The sequence below is a fragment of the Mercenaria mercenaria genome, unplaced genomic scaffold (assembly GCF_021730395.1).
Source record: "Mercenaria mercenaria strain notata unplaced genomic scaffold, MADL_Memer_1 contig_4796, whole genome shotgun sequence".
In the NCBI taxonomy this organism is placed as follows: domain Eukaryota; kingdom Metazoa; phylum Mollusca; class Bivalvia; order Venerida; family Veneridae; genus Mercenaria; species Mercenaria mercenaria.
Window position 1 is genome coordinate 24,383 of NW_026463052.1, and position 21,541 is coordinate 45,923.

A 21,541-nucleotide genomic window follows, 5' to 3' on the forward strand; every position below is an offset into this window, starting at 1 on the left:
AAAATTTTATATTGTAAACATAAATTTGTTCAGTTGTGAATATCTTCTTATTTAGTGTCAGATTTGGTGATAAACCTGTGGAACAAGTCAGTTTAACAAATCCTGATTGTTATTTTAATATTGGAGGAAAGGTCAGTCGAGGTCAAATAATTGTAATGATTCTGAAATCTCAGTCTGCTGAAATTCCATGCCACTGTGGTCAGTAATCTGTCTATAAATTTTCACTGAAAACTGATATTGCAGAAATATTATCATTGCATATTCATAACACTGGTATCTGTTGCAACTAAAAAGAAAAATATATTGATTTTCTAAAAAAAAGAAGGGGGTGGAGGAGTGTGCAATTACTATGCAAGGTTTAGCACAAATATAACATAAAAACAGAAAGCAACACATCTGTTTCATCAAATTTATTGTTTTGCACTGAAGATAAAGCATTATCACAAATACACACAAGTTAATCACCTGAACTTGCATTATATTAAGAGGCAAGTGGATTGATGCATACATTCAGACATTAAATAAAAACTAATTTTTGGTACAAATAATTGCGAAATAATGAACTCCAGGACACCCAGTATCATCCATTAAAGCAAAAATCACAAATATTTCTTCGCATACAGTAGCTGTTGCATTGTCTGTGTGTCCAACCTGGTGTCCATGTCCAGGTAAATCCTCACAGTATCGGACCCAAACTTACAGATTTCCATGAGTGAACTTGCTCATTTTTTTTACAACTTAACTTGTTATGAACTGGATTAGGTATGTGAATGAAATTATAATGTTGATAATTACCATTCATTGTGAATATGAGAGACATCTATATAACCCAATGCTGGTTATGTTCATTTAGTGTTTTCAGCACTCTTTGTATAGTCATGTTCAACTTTAATTTCAGGGAAGTGTGTATGTAGGAAAAGATGATGGTACCTTCTCTACACAGATCATTTCAGATCTACACAGACCAAGGGGAATAACTCTAGATCCAGAAACTGGGTAATTGTAGATAGTTATGACATATTTAGTGCCCTTTAGTGTAGGAAAACTCGTTTAGGCTGAACACCACTCATAATGGCTGTTCTTTATTTTATATAAAATCCACTCACTTTAAAACGTTTTTTCGACATTTTCTAGCATATCAGATTTTCAGAGACTTATATTCCCATAAAGAACTATATCGCTACTTTAGAAAAACAAGAAGAAAAGTTGGTGTTAACTTTTATATAAGAAAATTACAATTCGTTAACTACAACCCGCTGAATTTACTCCTTTTCGCTTCTTTCAATTTCTATTATCAAAACATTAGATTCTTCCGCCGCCATTTTTGTACCCCCCGACAACAAAGTTGTAAGGGGGGGTATACTGGTTTCAGGTTGTCTGTCTGTCTGTCTGTCTGTCTGTCCGTAGACGCAATCTTGTGCGCACCATCTCTCCTTATCCCCTTGACAGAATTTAATGAAACTTCACACAAGTGATCAGTACCAACAGTAGTTGTGCATGGGGCATGTTAGGTTCTTTTAGAAAAAAAATTTGCAGAGTTATGGGACTTTGTTTTTTGTTACTATACTATATACATAGGACACATCTTGTGCGCACCATCTCTCCTCATCCCCTTGACACATTTAATGAAACTTCACACAAGTGATCAGTACCAACAGTAGTTGTGCATGGGGCATGTTAGGTTCTTTTAGAAAAAAAATTTGCAGAGTTATGGGACTTTGTTTTTTTTGTTACTATACTATATACATAGACACAATCTTGTGCGCACCATCTCTCCTCATCCCCTTGACACAATTTAATGAAACTTCACACAACTGATCAGTACCAACAGTAGTTGTGCATGGGGCATGTTAGGTTCTTTTAGAAAAAAAGTTTGCAGAGTTATGGGACTTTGTTTTTTTGTTACTATACTATATACATAGACACAATCTTGTGCGCACCATCTCTCCTCATCCCCTTGACACAATTTAATGAAACTTCACACAAGTGATCAGTAACAACAGTAGTTGTGCATGGGACATGTTCCGTTCTTTCAGAAAAAAAAATTTGCATAGTTATGGGACTTTGTTTTTTTGTTACTATACTATATACATAGACACAATCTTGTGCGCACCATCTCTCCTCATCCCCTTGACACAATTTAATGAAACTTCACACAAGTGATCAGTAACAACAGTAGTTGTGCACGGGGGCATGTTAGGTTCTTTCAGCGACAAAATTGCAGAGTTATGGGACTTTGTTTCTTGTTAACATACTATGTACATACAGTTCTGCATATGCAATCTTGTGCGTGCCTAATCTACCAAACCCTTGCACACAATTTAATGAAACTTCACACAAGTGATCAGTACCACCCTGTTGTGCATGGTGCATGTACATTCTTTTAGATAAATATTCTGCATAGTTATGGGACTTGTTTTTGTTACTATACTGTATACATACAGTCTATACATATACAGTCCACATAATTATGCAATCTTGTGTGCGTCAAATTGCAATGTACTGTGTCAGTGCATGCGGGGGGGTACATTCATCACCTTTAGTGATAGCTCTAGTTTATACGCCCAAAGGGATGTATTATGTTATGACGCCGGTGTCCGTCTGTCACGAATGAACATTTGTTGGGTACAGAGAACAATAGGTAACGGTAAATTCTGTTCATTCCGTAGTGTTTATTGGGTACTTTTTGTTGCATATTGGGTACTTTTTAGCTCGACTATTCGAAGAATAGTCTAGCTATTCTACTCACCCTGGCGTCGGCGTCGGCGTCGGCGTCGGCGTCACACCTTGGTTAAGTTTTTGCATGCAAGTACATACAGCCATCAATTAAAGGCATTATAGCTTTGAAACTTATTTTTTCTTTTTCTAGGTCAATTACCAACCTCTCTGGGTCAAGTCCCATAACTCTGACATGTATTTTGAGCAAATTATAGCCCCCTTTTTGGACTTAGAAATTTTGGTTTAAGTTTTACATGCAAGTTACTATCTCCAAAACTAATGCAGATATTGATTTGAAACTTACATGTGTGTTCGGGGTTATAAAACTAGTTGATAGCAGCAGTCCCATAACTCTGACTTTCATTTTGCCAAATTATGCCCCCTTTTGGACTTTGAAAATTCTGGTTAAAGTTTGCGTGCAAGTACATACAGCTATTTCTAAAGGCATATAGATTTGAAACTTATTTTTTCTTTTTCTAGATCAATTACCAACCTCACTGGGTCAAGACCCATAACTCTGACATGTATTTTGAGCAAATTATGCCCCCTTTTAGACTTAGAAAATTTTGGTTAAAGTTTTACATGCAAGTTATTATCTCCAAAACTAATGCAGATATTGATTTGAAACTTCACATGTGTCTTCGGGGTTATAAAACTAGTTGATAGCAGCAAGTCCCATAACTCTGACCTTCATTTTGGCCAAATTATGCCCCCTTTTGGACTTTGAAAATTCTGGTTAAAGTTTTGCGTGCAAGTACATACAGCTATTTCTAAAAGGCATATAGATTTGAAACTTATTTTTTCTTTTTCTAGATCAATTACCAACCTCACTGGGTCAAGTTCCATAACTCTGACATGTTTTTTGACCAAATTATGCCCCTTTTAGACTTAGAAAATTTTGGTTTAAAGTTTTACATGCAAGTTATTATCTCCAAAACTAATGCAGATATTGATTTGAAACTTCACATGTGTCTTCGGGGTTATAAAACTAGTTGATAGCAACAAGTCCCATAACTCTGACCTTGATTTTGGCCAAATTATGCCCCCTTTTGGACTTAGCAAATTCTGGTTAAAGTTTTGCGTGCAAGTACATACAGCTATTACTAAAAGGCATATAGATTTGAAACTTATTTTTTCTTTTTCAAGATCAATTACTAACCTCACTGGATCAAGTTCCATAACTCTGGCATGTATTTTGGGCAAATTATGCCCCCTTTCGGACTTTGAAAATTCTGGTTAAAGTTTTACATGCGAGTTTCTATCTTCAAAACTAATGCAGATATTGAATTGAAACTTCACATGTGCCTTAGGGGTTATAAAACTAGTTGATAGCAGCAAGTCCCATAACTGATATGCATTTTGGTCAAATTATTCCCTCTTTTGAACTTAAAACTCTTTTGATATTTAACCTTTTTAGGTAATATTTTCCTGCCTCTGGGACAATATTTCGAATAGTCGAGCTTGGCTGTCTTACGGACAGCTCTTGTTAACAAAAGAAATACCCAATAAAGGTCCATCTGTGGGAACGTACGTCCGTCTATCCGTTAGCAATTTCGTGTCCGCTCTGTAACTCTTAAACCCCTTGAAGGATTTCAAAGAAACTTGACACAAATGTTCACCACATGGAGATGACGTGCAAAGCGCTTGTTTTGGATGACCACCTTCAAGGTCACACTTAGGGGTGAAAGGTCATATGAGTGTGTTTTGTGTCCGCTCTGTAACTCTTGAACTGCTTGAAGGATTTCAAAGAAACTTGGCACAAATGTTCACCACACTGAGATGACTTACAGAGCGCTTGTTTCGGATGACTAGCTTCAAGGTCAAGGTCACACTTAGGAGTGAAAGGTCATATATGACTTTGCTGTGTCCGCTCTGATACTCTTGAACTACTTGAAGGAATTCAAAGAAATTTGGCACAAATGTTCACCACACTGAGGCGACGTGCAGAGCGCATGTTTTGGATGACTCGCTTCAAGGTCAAGGTCACACTTAGGGGTCAAAGGTCATATATGACTTTGCTTTGTGTATATTGCTCTGCATTGCAGTGCACCTGTTTTTATATGGCAGATCCCTTTTTTGTTCTCTTACAATAATTTTTTTTTGTATTACTTCCCTTTTTTAGCTCACCAGAGCCAAAGGCTCAGGTATTCTGATCACTCACCGTCTGGCGTCCTTGGTCCATAAACTTTCACTTTAAATGACATCTTCTCCTAAACCGCTAGGCCAATTTTATCCAAACTTCACAGGAATGTTCCTTGGGTGAAGCTCTACAAAAATTATTCAAAGAATTGAATTCCATGCAGAACTCTGGTTGCCAGGGCAACTGAAAGGAAAAACTTTAAAAATCTTCTTCTCAAAAACCAGAAGCCCTAGAGCTTAGTCATATGGTCTGAAAGATTGCCTAGTGTACCTCTACCAAATTTGTTCAAATCATGACCCAAGGGTCAAAATTGACCCCGCCCCAGGGGTCACTTGATTTTACATAGGAAAATCTTAAAAAATCTTCTTCTCTAAAACCAGAAGCCTAGAGCTCAGATATTTGACATGTAGCATTGCCTAGTGGACCTCTACTAAAGTTGTTCAAATGATGACCCCGAGGTCAAAATTGACCCCGCCCCAGGGGTCACTTGATTTTACATAGATTTCTATAGGGAAATTTTCAAATTTTTTCAAAAAATAAACCAGAAGGCCTAGAGCTTAGATATTTGACATGTAGCATTGCTTAGTGGACCTCTACAAATTTTTTTCAAATCATGACCCATGGGGTCATAATTGACCCCACCCCAGGGGTCACTTGATTTTACATAGCAAAATTTTCAAAAAATTTCTAAAAATAAACCAGAAGGCGTAGAGCTTAGATATTTCACATGTAGTGGACCTCTACAAAATTTGTTCAAATCATGACCCCCGGGGTCAAATTGACCCCCGCCCCATGGGGTTACTTGATTGTACAGAGAAAAATCTTCAAAATTTTCTAAAAATAAACCAGAAGGCCTAGATCTTAGATATTTGACATGTAGCATTGCCTTGTGGACCTCTACAAAATTTGTTCAAATCATGACCCCTGGTGTCAAAATTGACCCCGCCCCAGGGGTCACTTGATTTTACATAGGAAAATCTTCAAAAAAAATCTAAAAATAAACCAGAAGGCCTAGATCTTGGCTATTATGACGTGTAGCATTGCCTAGTAGACTTCTACAAAATTTGTTCAAATCATGACCCCCGGGGTCAAATTGACCCCGCCCCATGGGGTTACTTGATTGTACATAGAAAAATCTTCAAAATTTTCTAAAAATAAACCAGAAGGCCTAGAGCTTAGATATATGACATGTAGCATTGCCTAGTGTACCTCTACAAAATTTGTTCATATCATGACCCCAGGGGTCATAATTGACCCCGCCCCAGGGGTCACTTAATTTTACATAGGAAAATCTTAAAATTTTTTCTAAAAATAAACCAGAAGGCCTAGAGCTTAGATATTTCACATGTAGCATTGCCTTGTGGACCTCTACAAAATTTGTTCAAATCATGACCCCTGGTATCAAAATTGACCCCGCCCCAGGGGTCACTTGATTTTACATAGGAAAATCTTCAAAAAATTTCTAAAAATAAACCAGAAGGCATAGATCTTAGCTATTATGACTTGTAGCATTGCCTAGTTGACTTCTACAAAATTTGTTCAAATCATGACCTCCGGGGTCAAATTGACCTTGCCCCATGGGGTTACTTGATTGTACATAGAAAAATCTTCAAAATTTTCTAAAAATAAACCAGAAGGCCTAGAGCTTAGATATTTCACATGTAGCATTGCCTAGTGGACCTCTACAAAATTTGTTCAAATCTTGACCCCCCAGGATCAAATTGACCCAGCCCCAGGGGTTACTTGATTGTACATAGGGAAATCTTCATAAATTTGCTAAAAATAAACCAGAAGGTCTAGGTCTCTTGTTGTTACTATAAATAGCTTATTTTGAAACTTTTTTATTATTGGCCGTAGGGAAAAACCAAGACCACTTTTCTGTTGTACAGCATGGATGGTACATCCAACTTTTAGATGTATTTTGACATAACTTTACCTGGTAAGAATTTTTTTGTGGACATAGAATTTTTTTTGGAATTTCTTCTTTTTGTTGTTCCTGTCCTTTGGGCTTAAACAGTCAAGTTCTTTAAATTTTGCTCCCATTCTCTGGTGTAAACCCTTCGGGCTTATATTGCCAAGCCTTGCTTGGCGGCACTCTTGTTCATAGTATGTGATAGGAACATGCCGATTTCGATAGAATGCTAAGTTAAAGTGGTACATACTGAAACGCAGTAGAGTAAAAGAAAACACGATGCTACTGAGAAAGGGAGCAAGGAAAGGGAGAAAGATTAGCACTATTTATATATGGACTACTTCAACTTGTGACTAGACCTGCGGAGGCTTACATTTGATTTGGTAGTGATCTGCCTTTATACTTAGTATTTTGCAAGAATCATGCCTTAATTCTATACATACAAAAAGCTAATTTAGGTGAATAGTAAGTCTGTTAAGCATTCATTCCTCTCAAACATGGTTCAGTTATGCATAGCCCTGTAATATCTTTAGTTTGGTATAAATATAAATGTGATTTAACAGCATGTGGTCTCTTTGTTGACACATATGTTTACCTGCATGTTACCTGTTTAAAACAAAAAATAGCTCAGTTTTATGCTAGAAGTCTACTTAAAAGTGCTCAAGATGTGGTTTGTGGCTTGAAAGTTTAATGCAATAACAAGTTCCTAGAAAACACTGGACTACATGCAAGAAAACTTCAAATGTTTGGTGTCAATTTCAGTTGAACATCAGAAACTTATAACTTTATTGTCAAATATCTTCCATATTATTTTAACATATCAAAATGAAGTCCTGAACTGCCGGCTTGATAACCACAAAACTAATCAACTATGATTGAATAGTGTCTGCAAATTTATATTCTTTTTGAAATAAAATGAATTGTTTGACTTTTCCCTAAAATGATGGTTAGAGTTTAGTGCTACTTGGTTTATGTATTATACAGAATGGCAATGATATTTTAATGTTAAAGCTACTTGGCTATTCTTAAAACATTTAAAGACCCACCACAACCTACTAACCTACTTTTTCTCCTCAGAAACATATCATTATTATAAAATAGGTATAAAGTAGCTTTAAGATGACAGGTAGCCAGTTTAGGCCCTTCCTGAATTAACGTGTTTTCACAAATTCATCTGCTAACTCTTTGCAGTATAGTTTTAAAAACGTTGATAAATAATTCTTACACAGTAAAAACGTGTGATCTAAACTTAACTAAATACATCAAGTACTATCAATACTTCTGCATTAACTCCATCAAATGTTTCGACATTTTTTTAGACATTTAAAACATTGCCTTGGCCTAATAATATGATACTGTCAGTTTGCAGATAGATACTTGTATTTCCTAATTTTTAGCTCACCTGAGCCAAAAGCTCATGGTGAGCTATTGTGACCGCTCAATGTCCGGCGTCCGTCGTGCGGTGTGCGTCGTGCGTCGTCCGTCCATCAACATTTCCTAAAAAAATCTTCTTCTTGAAAACCACTGGGCAGAATTACACCAAACTTCACAGGAATGATCCTTGGGTGGCCCCCTTTCAAACTTGTTCAAAGAATTGAATTCCATGAAGAACTCTGGTTGCCATGGCAACCGAAAGGAAAAACTTTTAAAATCTTCTTGTCCAAAACCACAGGGCCTAGGGCTTTGATATCTGGTGTGTAGCATCATCTAGTAGTCCTCTGCCAAAATTATTCAAATTATCCCCCTAGGGTCAAATATGGCCCCACCCCGGGGGTCACATGGTTTATATAGACTTATATAGGGAAAACTTTGAAAATCTTCTTGTACAAAACCACATGGCCTAGGGCTTTGATATTTGGTATGTAGCATCATCTAGTGGTCCTCTACCAAGATTGTTCAAATTATCCCCCTAGGATCAAATATGGCCCTGCCCTGGGGGTCGCAAGTTTTACATAGACTTATATAGGAAAAAAAGTTTAAAAATCTTCTTGTCTGAAACCACAACTCTTAGACCTTTGATATTTGGTTTGTAGCATTGTCTTATGGTCCTCAGCCAAAATTGTTCAAATTGTACCCCTTGGGTGAATAGAGGCCCTGCCCCTGGGGGTACCAAGTTTTATATAGACTTATATAGGAAAAAGCTTTAAAAATCTTCTTGTCAGAAATCATACGACCTAGGCTTTTGATATTTGGTATGATGCATTGTCTAGTAGTCCTCTACCAAAATTTTTCAAATTATGCCCCTGGGGTTAAAAGAGGCCCCGCCCTGGGGTCACTTAGTTATTATGTGAGTTATATAGGAAAAATACTTAAAAAATCATCTGATCCTATTTCCAAGACTATTTAATTATAATAACCTGATGACCCCAAGTAATATGATGTCACTTGATTGTGACCTTGATCTACTGACCTACTTACTTGTTTTTTAAGATACAGCCTTGAAATTTTGATGACTTACACAGTTTTGCACACAAATCGTAAAACTGAATTTCATTGACCATGAATGTTACCTACTGACTTTCTTAATATTTTATCATCAGTTTGACATTTTAAACATGTAGCTCATATTACTCAGGTGAATGATTCAGGGTCATCATGACCCTCTTGTTTAAGCAAGTGATGTATAATTACAATGATCCTGGAAACACAAAAGAATGCTGGTACAGTTATTCTGTGGTGCATCTTTTTAATATCAGCATAAAAGTGAGAAAAGTATGATCTTTTCAATATCAGCATAAAAGTGAGAAAAGTATGAACATTTTGATATATCAGTCATTCTTCGTTAGCTCGAACTCGGATAATTCGTACACCACCCTTCTCTCGAACTTGTGTCAGGTCCTGAAAAAATCCTTGTATAAGTTATCCCTCTAGAACCCAACCACAGTTGTGAAATGTGAAAACTTATGATCACTTGCTATTTTAAGGTACATTCTATAGCCAAAATATCGACATTTTAGTGCTTGTCTTTACAACCATTTTGCGAATTTTTACTGAAGAATTACATAATTTGATGAATGAAATGCCTATTGAAAATGATTTAGCTCTCGTTTGAAGTATATATCTTGAAAAACAAATGCCAACTTGTACCCGAAAATCCGGACAGAAGACAGAAAAAAATATTTTTAGGCGGTCATATTTTTTTCCACAAATCGACAGCTGCATATCATTCAAGCATTAATTCGGCCTAAAATAAATTGTGACCAAAAACGTACCTAATAATATACTACTTCCTGCGAGCATCAATATTTAAAATAGAATTTGATAAAGTGCCTTTTAAAGTCGATAATTGCAAATAATTTTTATTTTTCTCTTTTCATGCAGAATCATCATTTCACAACTAATTTGAGATAACAATGCGTACCCTATGACAAAAATCCATAATATACATTACAAGGGCAATACACATAAAAGTCAATGTGTCAATTTTATTTTTAGCGCGAAACGGTGCAGTCACAAAGTAATTGACAGAGTAAATGTAAATTTCGCATAATTTTTTTCACACAAAAATGATGTTTAGTGCGTAGAAATGTGATCAGCTGAGCACATGGCCTTATGTATTTTCATGATTGTAGCGCTTAACGTGAAAACAGTTAAAGCACAGGATTCACAAACATTATCTTATGCTTAAAAATCTATATGCATACATTATGGCATAATTATAATTCACGATAATATCGCATATGGAAGTAATGAATAAATTTGGACTATTTCCTTCGGAAGTTTACAGGACTGTCCCTGTCAAAAGACCCCCTCGGTTTATCATATATTGAACAGGTCATTGTTCTGGACTAGTAACAATGGTAAATTGGCAAAAGTTTATATAGATTTATATAAATTAGTATTTATTTTTGCAACGAGTTCAAAGTAAGTTTGATTATCCAGTCACTCTTTTCAAGATCTGAGATGATTTGCCTATTTTTGGGCGGAGAACATAAGCATATGCATGCTTGTATCACTGCCACCCATAGATTATCATTAGATCCACTGGTAGATATACCAACAAATCATTCTCACAGATCATGAAATAGAGTCGATGCAGAATTAACGGCATGGTTTCATAGATAGTGAATCGATCAGACTAGACAGAAAATACATTGTCGAAGAAAAAAAAACGTTGATGTACTTTTTTGCATTCGAAATGACATAATTTGAACATATAGACTCTGCTTTTATGCCAAAAAAATGTCAGATCGGACGTTGCTGAATCCAATCTGGCAAAAACCATCAATATTTTTAAAGTAACATTAATTAGAATCAAGGTCTACTGTGCATTTAAATGACCGTCCTGTGTTTTGTTCAGATGAAGAATACCTGCACCATGGAAAACAATAGTCATTTGCAAACTTTTGAACCTGTACTGTGCTTCGACATTGACATTTCTTGTTCATACAGGAATACATGATGTCCGCCAACATACAGCTAGGTGAATGTCAATGTCTATATATGTTCTAACAATAGTTTCGTAAAAAAAAAGAACAATGTCTATAAGTAAGCAAAGAAAGGACAATAACCTCTGCTTAGCTGACAAGGTCAAGGGTCGATGAAGCAATGATCTTGCAACCAAAATATCAACAAATTTATACATTTAAACATACAGTAGGCTATATTACAGCAAGATTGATAATAAATAGTATCATTGATCTAATTATTTAATTTACATGGCATGCAATGAATTGTTCGACTTCATAAATCAACCTGTGTGTAGACTACGAATCCAAACATTAAGAAATTAAGCTACAGTGTATTTTTAAGATACGATAATCCACACTTGTCAAGATTCCATATATAATGCTGATTTCCTATATGGGTGGTTTTCAAATAATGAAGTTGTTCTTCGTTTTCACCTTACTTTAATTCAGTTCAGTTTTAAAATGTGTTTGGGGCACATCAATCAAATCAATGTTATTCAAGAAATGGTGTGCAATTTCAGGATGAATGGCTCAAGCATTTTTAAAATTAGCGATGTTAATATCATATAGCTAATATTTTGTCCCCTCGCACCAAAAGTGTGACATTTTGCATGAAGGTTTCAACTGTGCATTAGCAGATTTACTTTTCAAACCCAAACTTATTGTTTACAGCTTTGGCTTCTTAAATGAAAACTAACTCTGCACATTTAAAACAAAATACTTCTTTTCATTAACTAACATTTTATTCTTTACCATTATTCATTTCTTGTGATTGGTAAGCGCCATCACATAAAAATTAGATGATACATTTAAAAGTTTGAACACTATACCAATTTTCATAACCCCAATACTATTCTTAATTAATATGTTTTTCTAAGAATCTTTAGCCTTACAGCTTTGTAGACACCTTATTATTTTATTGTTTAATAAATCAACTTTTCAGGATCATCATATATGTGTAACACCCAACAATGTCCTTGTAAGTATTCTTTAAATAAATGGGTTTTTACTTTATTTCCCTCTAAATGGAAGTTACAATGGTTACAAAGCAGCTTCCAGCTTTCATCATATTAAGCCAAAGTGAAGTCCCCTTGTGCTCCGTTTTTTTGACAATTCATCAGTTATCTTAGCATTTATACTGTAATATGTGGTGGCAGTTCTATATTCTTAGCAGTGGTATAGTTACATGCAGGCATTACTTGATAAGTAACATTAATAAGAATCCCAGGACAATTTAAAATTTTATTTTTTGCTTTCTCTCAAAGTTTTCAGGTTTAAAAAAAGGGGAAACATCAATTTTAATTAAAGTATACCTACATATGTAAATATTCAGTAGCTAGTATTGTGTAGTTGAAAGAATTTTAACTTACTAGAACATATTCCATGAATATATATTTTGCTGCCATTTGTCCCGCTGTGCAATCTTCTTAAAATTAAGTAGTCATTATAAAGATTTATGAATTTTACCATTCCATTTTACCAATGCATGGTATTTTGTCATTTTCTAACTCTGAATAAAGCAGTGAATGTAAAACTAAAAGATTTCATGTGTTACTTGTGTTTAAGAAGTTGCTTATTTTTTCATTTAAAAGTCATTACATGTTAGCTGAATTTTACATGTTTGCGTTGCGAAAATTGTTCAGTTTTATAGTTATTTTGGTGGAATAAAGTAATTGTTCAATAGTCTTTTGTCTAAGATGATCCACCATTAATCTTGTTTGAACAGAATAAATAATACTTAATGAATATTACACTGATTTTTTATTCTGTGTCCCCGTGCATCTCTTAAAAATCACCATAACTTTTTAAATTTGGAATGTGGTTTATAAACCTGCAAAATGTAGAAAAAAAAAAAAAGTTTTATAATAAATATGTTTTAATTATTTTTCATTCAGCAACAACTTTTCTAGGTAAAATTTTATTTTTATGTCAGAGTTTGGCAGAAGGGTGATTTTAAAAACAAAGTCCACAAACATTTACTTAAATCAGTTTCAAACTATACACAAACAACCTAATTTCAATAATGTTGAAAACATTTACTGTTATATCCACATATTTCCTTGTCATAAAACACAGAATATTTTTTTACACCCATCTTACTGAAATTCTCTGAATTTATGAACTGAAGCTGTGCAAAATTATCTGATTGGTATTTTCCTCCAACACTTTCCCCAAAATTGTATATTTCCTTGAAATTTGACTTATTTGCTATCATAAAAAATAGGTGACACCAAAAGAAATAGGTTTGAATTCCAACCCTTATGTCACACTTTGCTTCATTATTTTGAAAACCACCAATATGTTTTCCTCATAGATTTTTTTTATACTATACTATACTTATTTCAGATGAAGATATATATTTATTCAAAGAAATAATGGGACCAATGAATGCAAATTTTGCCAAGAAGAAAGCTGCAATTTACACACCATTTTATACAGTAGGATGTTTAAAAGTGTTTTGAAAATAGATATGGCATTCAGCATTTATTTACAATCTATAATACTGATTTCATAGAATTTGTACATTGTTACATTTAAATTGTTTTTCACTAATGTTGAATGTCAGAAATTTATAGAGAAACACAGTTAATTGTGAAAGAAAAATTTGATGTATATATAAATGTACATTGAGGCTTTTTAGTTACAGTATGAATATGGTGAACAAAATGCCTCAATGCATCGGGTCTTCCACGGGGGGGCCAGTTTCTGGAGCTTTGGCTAGACCTATATGAACATAGACAATCAAAAGGTATTTTTATGTAATTACTATTTTATCAGTTCAAATGAAACTCAGGTACATCAGCATAATGTGGACAGGCATACATATTGTCCAGACTATCCCAAAAAAAAAATTTGATTTATTTGTTTCGTTCATTATTATTCATTTTCTTTTTCAAATTGTCATATCATAGCTTCCTTCCATACCTTTGCATTAGAAACTCTCTTTCTGCATGATTCCATCATATTGAAATGGATCAGGTATACTTTCATGGCCAGGACAAGCAGAATTAATACACATCTATTATAAATTATAGTGGATTTAAACGTCCGATACAGTTTTCCTAAAGTTATGTCCTTTAGAAACCATTGAATTAAATGAAAGAGTTAGCAGTTTTCTTTTCTTTGTTCTTATGTACTCAGCTCCTCCCCCACTTTCTTTATTCCAATGCCCTTGAAACTTTGTAATAACACTTTTTACCTTAAATATAAATTAAGCCTTTATCTATTTCACCTAAAATTTAAATTTGGCTTGTTATGCCCTTTTATATTATAAGAATTATATTACATACTCCCCTACAGTTTTTCATACTGTTCCACAGTTGATATGAAATTATCAACATGAAGTAAGCATGCACATATTGCAAGACTTCATTTCAGGTTTACTTTTATTTGAGTATTTCCCTTTAAAATATCACAAATACACTTGTACATTGTGTATGCCCTACCACAGTTTCAAAACAATTCAATAAGAAATTTAGTATACATTATGGACATAGTGATTCATTGCCTATATACATGTTAGTTGAAAATGGAATCATGAAGACATACAGACAAATATATAACATCTGTTTTGAAAATTCAAAGCTGTATTTCTTTATTCCTTGTGTAAGGTACTGTTTTTTCCACTTCTTAATGACATTTTCTTGATAAGACTGTCAGATCTGATAATATTATAATTGTTAAGATTTACATTCCTAAAATTTTTGTGTTTATGAACATATAAAACATTTAATTTATACTAGTGTGAAAATGGCTAAGTATTCTTTCCATTTCAGATGATCATCTGAAGGGCCACAATTGTTTAAAGCCCTGGTCAACAAAAACTAACTATCGATGGATCATACAACTGCGAATGTACTAACCATATTTTCCAGAATCAAGAAATAAAATATCAACATTAGAGAGAAAGAAAAGTATGCATCATGTATGAAGAACTGCCTAAGAATAATTTGCAAAATTACATTGAAAATCTAACAATTGCTAATTGCATAAGGAATTAAGAAAGGTGTACTCTTCTGGAAAATATGTGCCAGTGCAAACCTTTCTTTTCCAATTTTGTGAGCATAATTCAATAAAAATTGGCAACATGGCTACAGGGGATGATACAAAGGTTTAATCTTATTTCAAAACACATTGGGGGAACAAGAAGAAATATCAAGAATAGGGAAAAAGAAATAATTGTCAATGAATGAAGAACTTGCTTTTTATCAATTTACACAATCCTTTTTATCCTACAACTGTTAATGATATTATGAATATGGAAGTTAAAAGTGTGGACTTTGATTAATCTTCAACTTCTCTGAGCATAGTTCTTCATAAAAATTGATAAACTTTATAAAATAGTCGTTGTAGAAAAAGTGTAAGACTGATCTCATACTGTTTTATAGAAAAATGTTTTCTGAGACACAAAGATTCAATTCAATGTAAGTTTGCTAGACCCCAGAACCACTACTCCTAAGTCAAGGTTGCACTTAGAGGTCAAAGGTTCAAAAGGGCCTGTTCCTGTCTGGTCAATACTGCCATACATAAAGGGATTTTGGAATTATACGGCATAAAATTTCTCCATAAAAGAGCCAACGTGTTATGCGCAAGACCAAAACCCGTTGCTCCAAGGGTTCAAGGGTCACACTTAGAGGTCAAAGGTTAATAGAGTTTTTTAGCTCGACTATCGAAGAATAAGTAGAGCTATCCTACTCACGTCGGCGACGGCGTCACAACACCTTGGGTTAATATTTCGTACCAGTCCACATTTTTTGACAAAGTCTTTGAGATAAAGCTTTGAAACTTTCACACCCATGTTTACCATCATCATGGCCAGTTCGAGGCAAGAGCACAAAACTCATCCAAGGATTTTGGCCTGAATTATGCCCCTTTTGACCTATAGACAACATGGTTAAGTTTTTCCGTTACCATACATATTTTGTTGGACCAGTGTCTTTTGAGATAAAGCTTTGAAACTTACAATATTTGTTTTTACCATCACCAGTCCAGTTATAGGGCAAAGAGCACATATCTCCATCAAGGATTTTGGCTGAATTATGGCCCTTTTTGACTTAGAAAATCATGGAGTAAATATTCAATACTGGTATCATATTTTGACAGTCTTTTGAGATAAAGCTTTTGAAACTTTTCAATACCTGTTACCATCACCATGTTCAGTTTATAGGCAAGATACATAACCCATCAAGGATTTTGGATGAAATTAAGGCCCCTTTTGACTTAGAATTCATGGTTAAGTTTTTCGTACTAGTTCATATTTTTGACACAGTCTTTTGAGATAAAGCTTTGAACTTTCCAATACTTGTTTAACCATCACCATGTCACAGTTTTAATAGGCAAGAGCACATAACTCCAATCCAAGGCTTTTGGCTGACTTAGGCCCATTTTGACTTAGAAAGCAGAGTTTATATTTCGTACCAGTTCAAATTTTGACAATTCTTTGAGATCAAAGCTTTGACCTTCCAACACATGTTTACCATCACCAGTTCCAGTATAGGCAAGAGTACATAAATCCATCAAGGATTTTTGCTGGAATTATGGCCCCTTATGACTTAAGTACTCTGGTTCAGATTTTCGTACTAGTTCTTATTTTTTTTGTAAGTGTTTGACATATGGCTTTGAAACTTTTATCCTTGTTTCGTATAATAGTCTCTATCTGTAGAAAGAGAACATAACTCTGTCATCTATTTTGGCTGAAATTATGGTCCTTTTTGGATTTTGAAATTGGTATCTGTTTTCATACAAGTCCGATGTTTTGTCAACACTATTTGAACATTGGCTTTTAAACTTTGAACACTTGGTTTGGTATCCATGTATGATTTACCATCTGTAGGCAAGAGTACATAACTATTTTGACCTGAAATTATGGCCCTTTTGGACTTTGAAAATTGGCTCATCTATTGCCATTTTAGTGCAAGACTTTATCGCAACAAGTAATACAGGAACATGTTGACCCTAATCAATTATTTCTTGTGTCTGGAATAACCGTGGAAATATTTTGACCCCATTCTTCAATCATTCTTTGAATTAGTCGAGCGCCGGCTGTCATCAGACAGCTCTTGTTTTGTGTCTGTCAATTACTCTGGCTGCGATCCATGAAGGACTTTTAGATAACTTGGCACAAATGTTCAGCATAATGAAACCAGAGTCATGCTCAAGACCCAAGACCCTACTCGAAGGTCCACACTTGGAGGCCAAAGGCAATACAAAAATGACTTTGTCCCGAGCATTTCTTTGTTCATGCATAGGAGGGATTTTGATGTACAATGGCAAAAATGTTCATCATCATTGAGATGATGTGTGATGAGTAAAACCAGGCCCCTAATCCTTGCTGTTACTATAAAAAGCTATTACATGTAAACTTCTATTCTATTAACCCTTAATCATGCTGAACATGATTTATTCTGTCTTTGCGAGCCCTATTGGGGGGGGGGGGCCCCAGTGTAAGATCATGATCAGCCTGCACATCCTGCAGTATGATGAGATCAGTCACTGGTTTCGCCATTCAGTCAGTAAATTTTTTGGTAAGCATGCCCGTTTAACAGTTAATGTACTGTCCCAAATTGAAAAATGGACAAGTTCATTATAGAAATTTCAGCAGGGTAAGGTAAATTTTAGCCCTAGGAGAAAATTGGGACTACTTTTCTGTAGTACAACACGCATGTTACATCCAATTTTTGATGTATATGAGGTAAGCTGCCTGATAATACTTTTGTGGACTTAAGATTTTTTTCAGATTAACTTCTCTTTGTTATCACTATAAAACAGTATATAGAAAAAATTTTTTAAATATGAGCCATAGGAGAACTTCAAAGACCCATTATTTTAGCTCCACTAATGGGGGGGAAGAATAGGGGGTACATATCACTCAGCCCCGGGTCGGCCGTTTACCCTTCTTGGTTAAAGTTTTTCTGAAAACCTTTGTTTTTCTGTCATGTCTTTGTTTACTATTGCTTGTAACTTACTGTAACTTCATATAAATCATTGTCCAGTATACAAACAATATATGTGTAGGCTGAGCCCATTATTACCCAATCAATGGACACCAAGGTATTAATACTTAGATTATTTTTAAGTTAAGTTTTTTCAGCCAACCTTTGTTTTTCTGTCATATCTTTTGTTACTATCGCTATAGGCTTACTGTAAACTTCAAATAAACATTGTCCAGTATACAAAAAATATGTGTAGGGGCTTGAGCCCATTATACCCAGGTCAAGGTCACCAAGGTGTTTATACTTAGGTTATTTTTACGGTTAAAGGTCTTTCGCAACCTTTGTTTTTCTGTCATATCTTTGGTAATATTGCTTATTTCTTACTGTAACTTCACATAAACATTGTCCCAGTATACAAACAAAGTTTGTATAGGGGCTGAGCCTATTATACCCAAGGTCAAGTCACCAAGGTGTTATACTTAGGTTATTTTTTAAGGTTAAAGTTTTTCGCAACCTTTTTTTTTCTGTCATATCTTTGTACTGTTGCCTTATATCTTACTGTAAAATTGTACATAAATCATTGTCCAGTATACAAACAACAGGTATGTGCAGGGCTGGCCCATTAACCAAAGGTCAAGTCACCAAGGTCCTTTACAACTTAGTTATTTTTAACAACCTTTGTTTTTCTATCATATCTTTGTTACTTTGCTTATATCATACGGTAAGTTCAACTTAGTCCCACATACAAACAAATTATTGTAAGGCTGGGCCTATTATACCCAAGGTCAAGGTCACCAAGGAGTTATACATAGAATTAATTTTCATGTTATTTTTTTTTTTTCTTCGCGAAAGTTTTGTTTATAGCATATCATTGGTATTTTAAAAGATAATGACTTGAAATCAAAAGTATATTGTTTAGAATCATCTGGCATGTGCGGCTACATACCCCACAACTCTAATTGTGTTTTGATAAATAATGCCCTTTTGTACTTAAACTTTTTGCAATATTCCGTTCTCTGAAAAACTTTAAATGCAATATAAGAAAAAGACTGAAACTTTAAATGTTTTCTTATCATCACCATCTCATGTGGTGGTAACAATCCCCATAACTCTGATTGCCTTTTTGACCAATTTTTGCACCTTTCATACCTAAATGTTTACAACTTTGTTTTCTGGAACATAAATTTGGTGCTATAAAGATAATGACTTGAACTCAAAATATATCTTTATCATCATCATCTGCATGTGTTTGTAACCAATCCTAATACACTCAGATTTGTGGTATTGAGGAATTAATGCCCCTTGGTGTATCTTCCTTTTAAAGTAGAGGTCTCTTATTCAGGACATATATACACTTTACTGTCATATCCCCGAATAGTGGAGCGCGCTGTGCAACAGACGGACCGGCTCTTGTCTGTGTTACTTTCAAATTTTAGGTGTATTTTAAGGTACCTCTTCTGGTAAGGAGTTTTTTTGTAACTTAAAAAATAAAAACTTACTTCCATTTGTTGCTATAATATCAAACGATTATTCTGAAACTTTTTACGCTGGTTGTTAGAATTGGGGATATGCCACTGGTGTGGGGCTTTCCGTGGTCTACCAAAACTTATAGTTTTGTACAGAAAAGTTTGTATTATATCATCTTTCTGACGAGCAATATTTAAACATCCGGCACTCTTGTTTTATTTTGTTCATGGCCAAGATGCTGTATTGGCATACGTATTATGATGAAATGTCCTTAGCAGGGCGTTGCTAACTCTGTTTACAAATTCCTGCTGTTGGTTTTATCTGGAGTTGTTGCCTTATTTGATCTTTGAACTAATTCATCACATCGTGAACTCGTGAACATAAGTCGATCAAATCCATCCAACTGAATTGAAACTAGGTATACATCAAAGCATGAAATGAATATGTACATGCTGCCCTGACTTTTAGGATCGATTATTTTTGTCTGGAGTTGTGGCCCTTCTTTAACGGACGGATACAACTACATTGAGTTTCCTTCTCTTCATTTCAAATAAAACTTGTTAACATCAAAAACATTAAGTAGAACATGCGCATTTGTTTCTTTGTTCCGTTGTTTAACTTCTATATATTTTTCTTTAAAACATTAGTGACCCGTCGTATTATAAGTTATTGAATGAAACATTTTTTTCGACATCATTCCTAGTTCGCTTTGCAACCTTCGTTGAAGGAATATTGTCAACTATACATACCTAAAAGAGGAAGAGTTGCTTCCTTTTGTAGCACAACAAACTGTCTATGCATTATTGTGCCTTGCTCCATATACATAACACTTTATTTGTGTGAACATGCATGAATTGGTTAAACTGCAAAATAAAACAGTCATCATTGATTACTTTACTTGTCGTCACATTCATCCTAATTGTCGTAAATAGCAACAGTCATACACAGAAGATGCAGTATACTAACATAATTCGCAAAAATTAGCCAAATATTCTATCAAAGCCACCATTACATAACTATAATTTCAAATTTTTGCAGGGGGAAACACCCTGTCACCAACTCACGCTGGGAGCTATGTTCTCGCTGGTGACACATTTTCTTTCTAAACTGTTGCCTCCGCTGCATCAAATAAAAGGCATTTCGGCTCCGGACTAGCCTGGAAGCCGTGACAATAATTGTCGAAAGAAATACTACCTACATTAAAGATCCAACTTAAATTGTGCCAATTAATGTTAATTGGCGTTCAAATCGAGGTTTCTGATCATTGTCAATTTGCAGTAGAAAAATAGTTAGAAATTGTCAACTGGATTCCCTGGCTAGATCCGGACCTGCCCTTAAGTATATAAATGCCTTTAAGGTCATGTCGGAAGAGGGATCTAGCATAGTTTTTAACAACATTAAGCTTATCAACGAACGTCGCAGAGAATATGAAGTTTGTTCTTTGTCAGGCTTAGATGCAGGCAACTTAAACTCCAAAACGAAAGCCGTTTTGTACAATAAAACTCCATCAAGTTTGAATAAAAAGTTCAAATCGTTATGAATTTTGTACAGTAATCATTTCTGCAGTACAGACGAAGTATTACCATTAGTGATTCATAGCGGAGGTCGTGGTGGGGGGGGGGGGGGGGGGGGGGGGGGGGGGGGGGGGGGTTCACCCGGGGTGCTCCCTGCCCCTAAAAACGCGGAGCATAGGTAATATGTCTTATGTTTCGGGTAAAATAATTGCAAAAATACATTTTTTCCTCGCCGCGCTACCTTTGATACATAATTTGTGTTTTATTCTGACTGAAGAATATGCAATATGCATTTTTTTCCTCGCTCGCGTATATAACGCTCGCACATATTGATTAATCTTTGTTCCGGCTTGAAAAATAGCATATTTTTTTCATCGCTTGCTACGCTCGAAAACTTAATTTGTTTCTGTTCTGGGTTAAACATAAAAAATGCATTTTTATCTCTATCT

At 34.8% G+C, this 21,541-nt stretch overlaps 1 protein-coding gene across 1 annotated transcript in view; it reads left to right on the forward strand.

Annotated features, from left to right (window-relative positions):
• Positions 1–21,541, forward strand: part of LOC128554174 (low-density lipoprotein receptor-related protein 6-like) — a gene marked incomplete at both ends in the record, with an annotated part of 61,652 nt that overhangs the window by 24,042 nt on the left and 16,069 nt on the right. Inside the window, one exon of the mRNA XM_053535423.1 lies at positions 899–996. Within this exon, the coding sequence (XP_053391398.1) occupies positions 899–996 (98 nt within the window). The remainder of the gene's footprint in view (positions 1–898; positions 997–21,541) is intronic.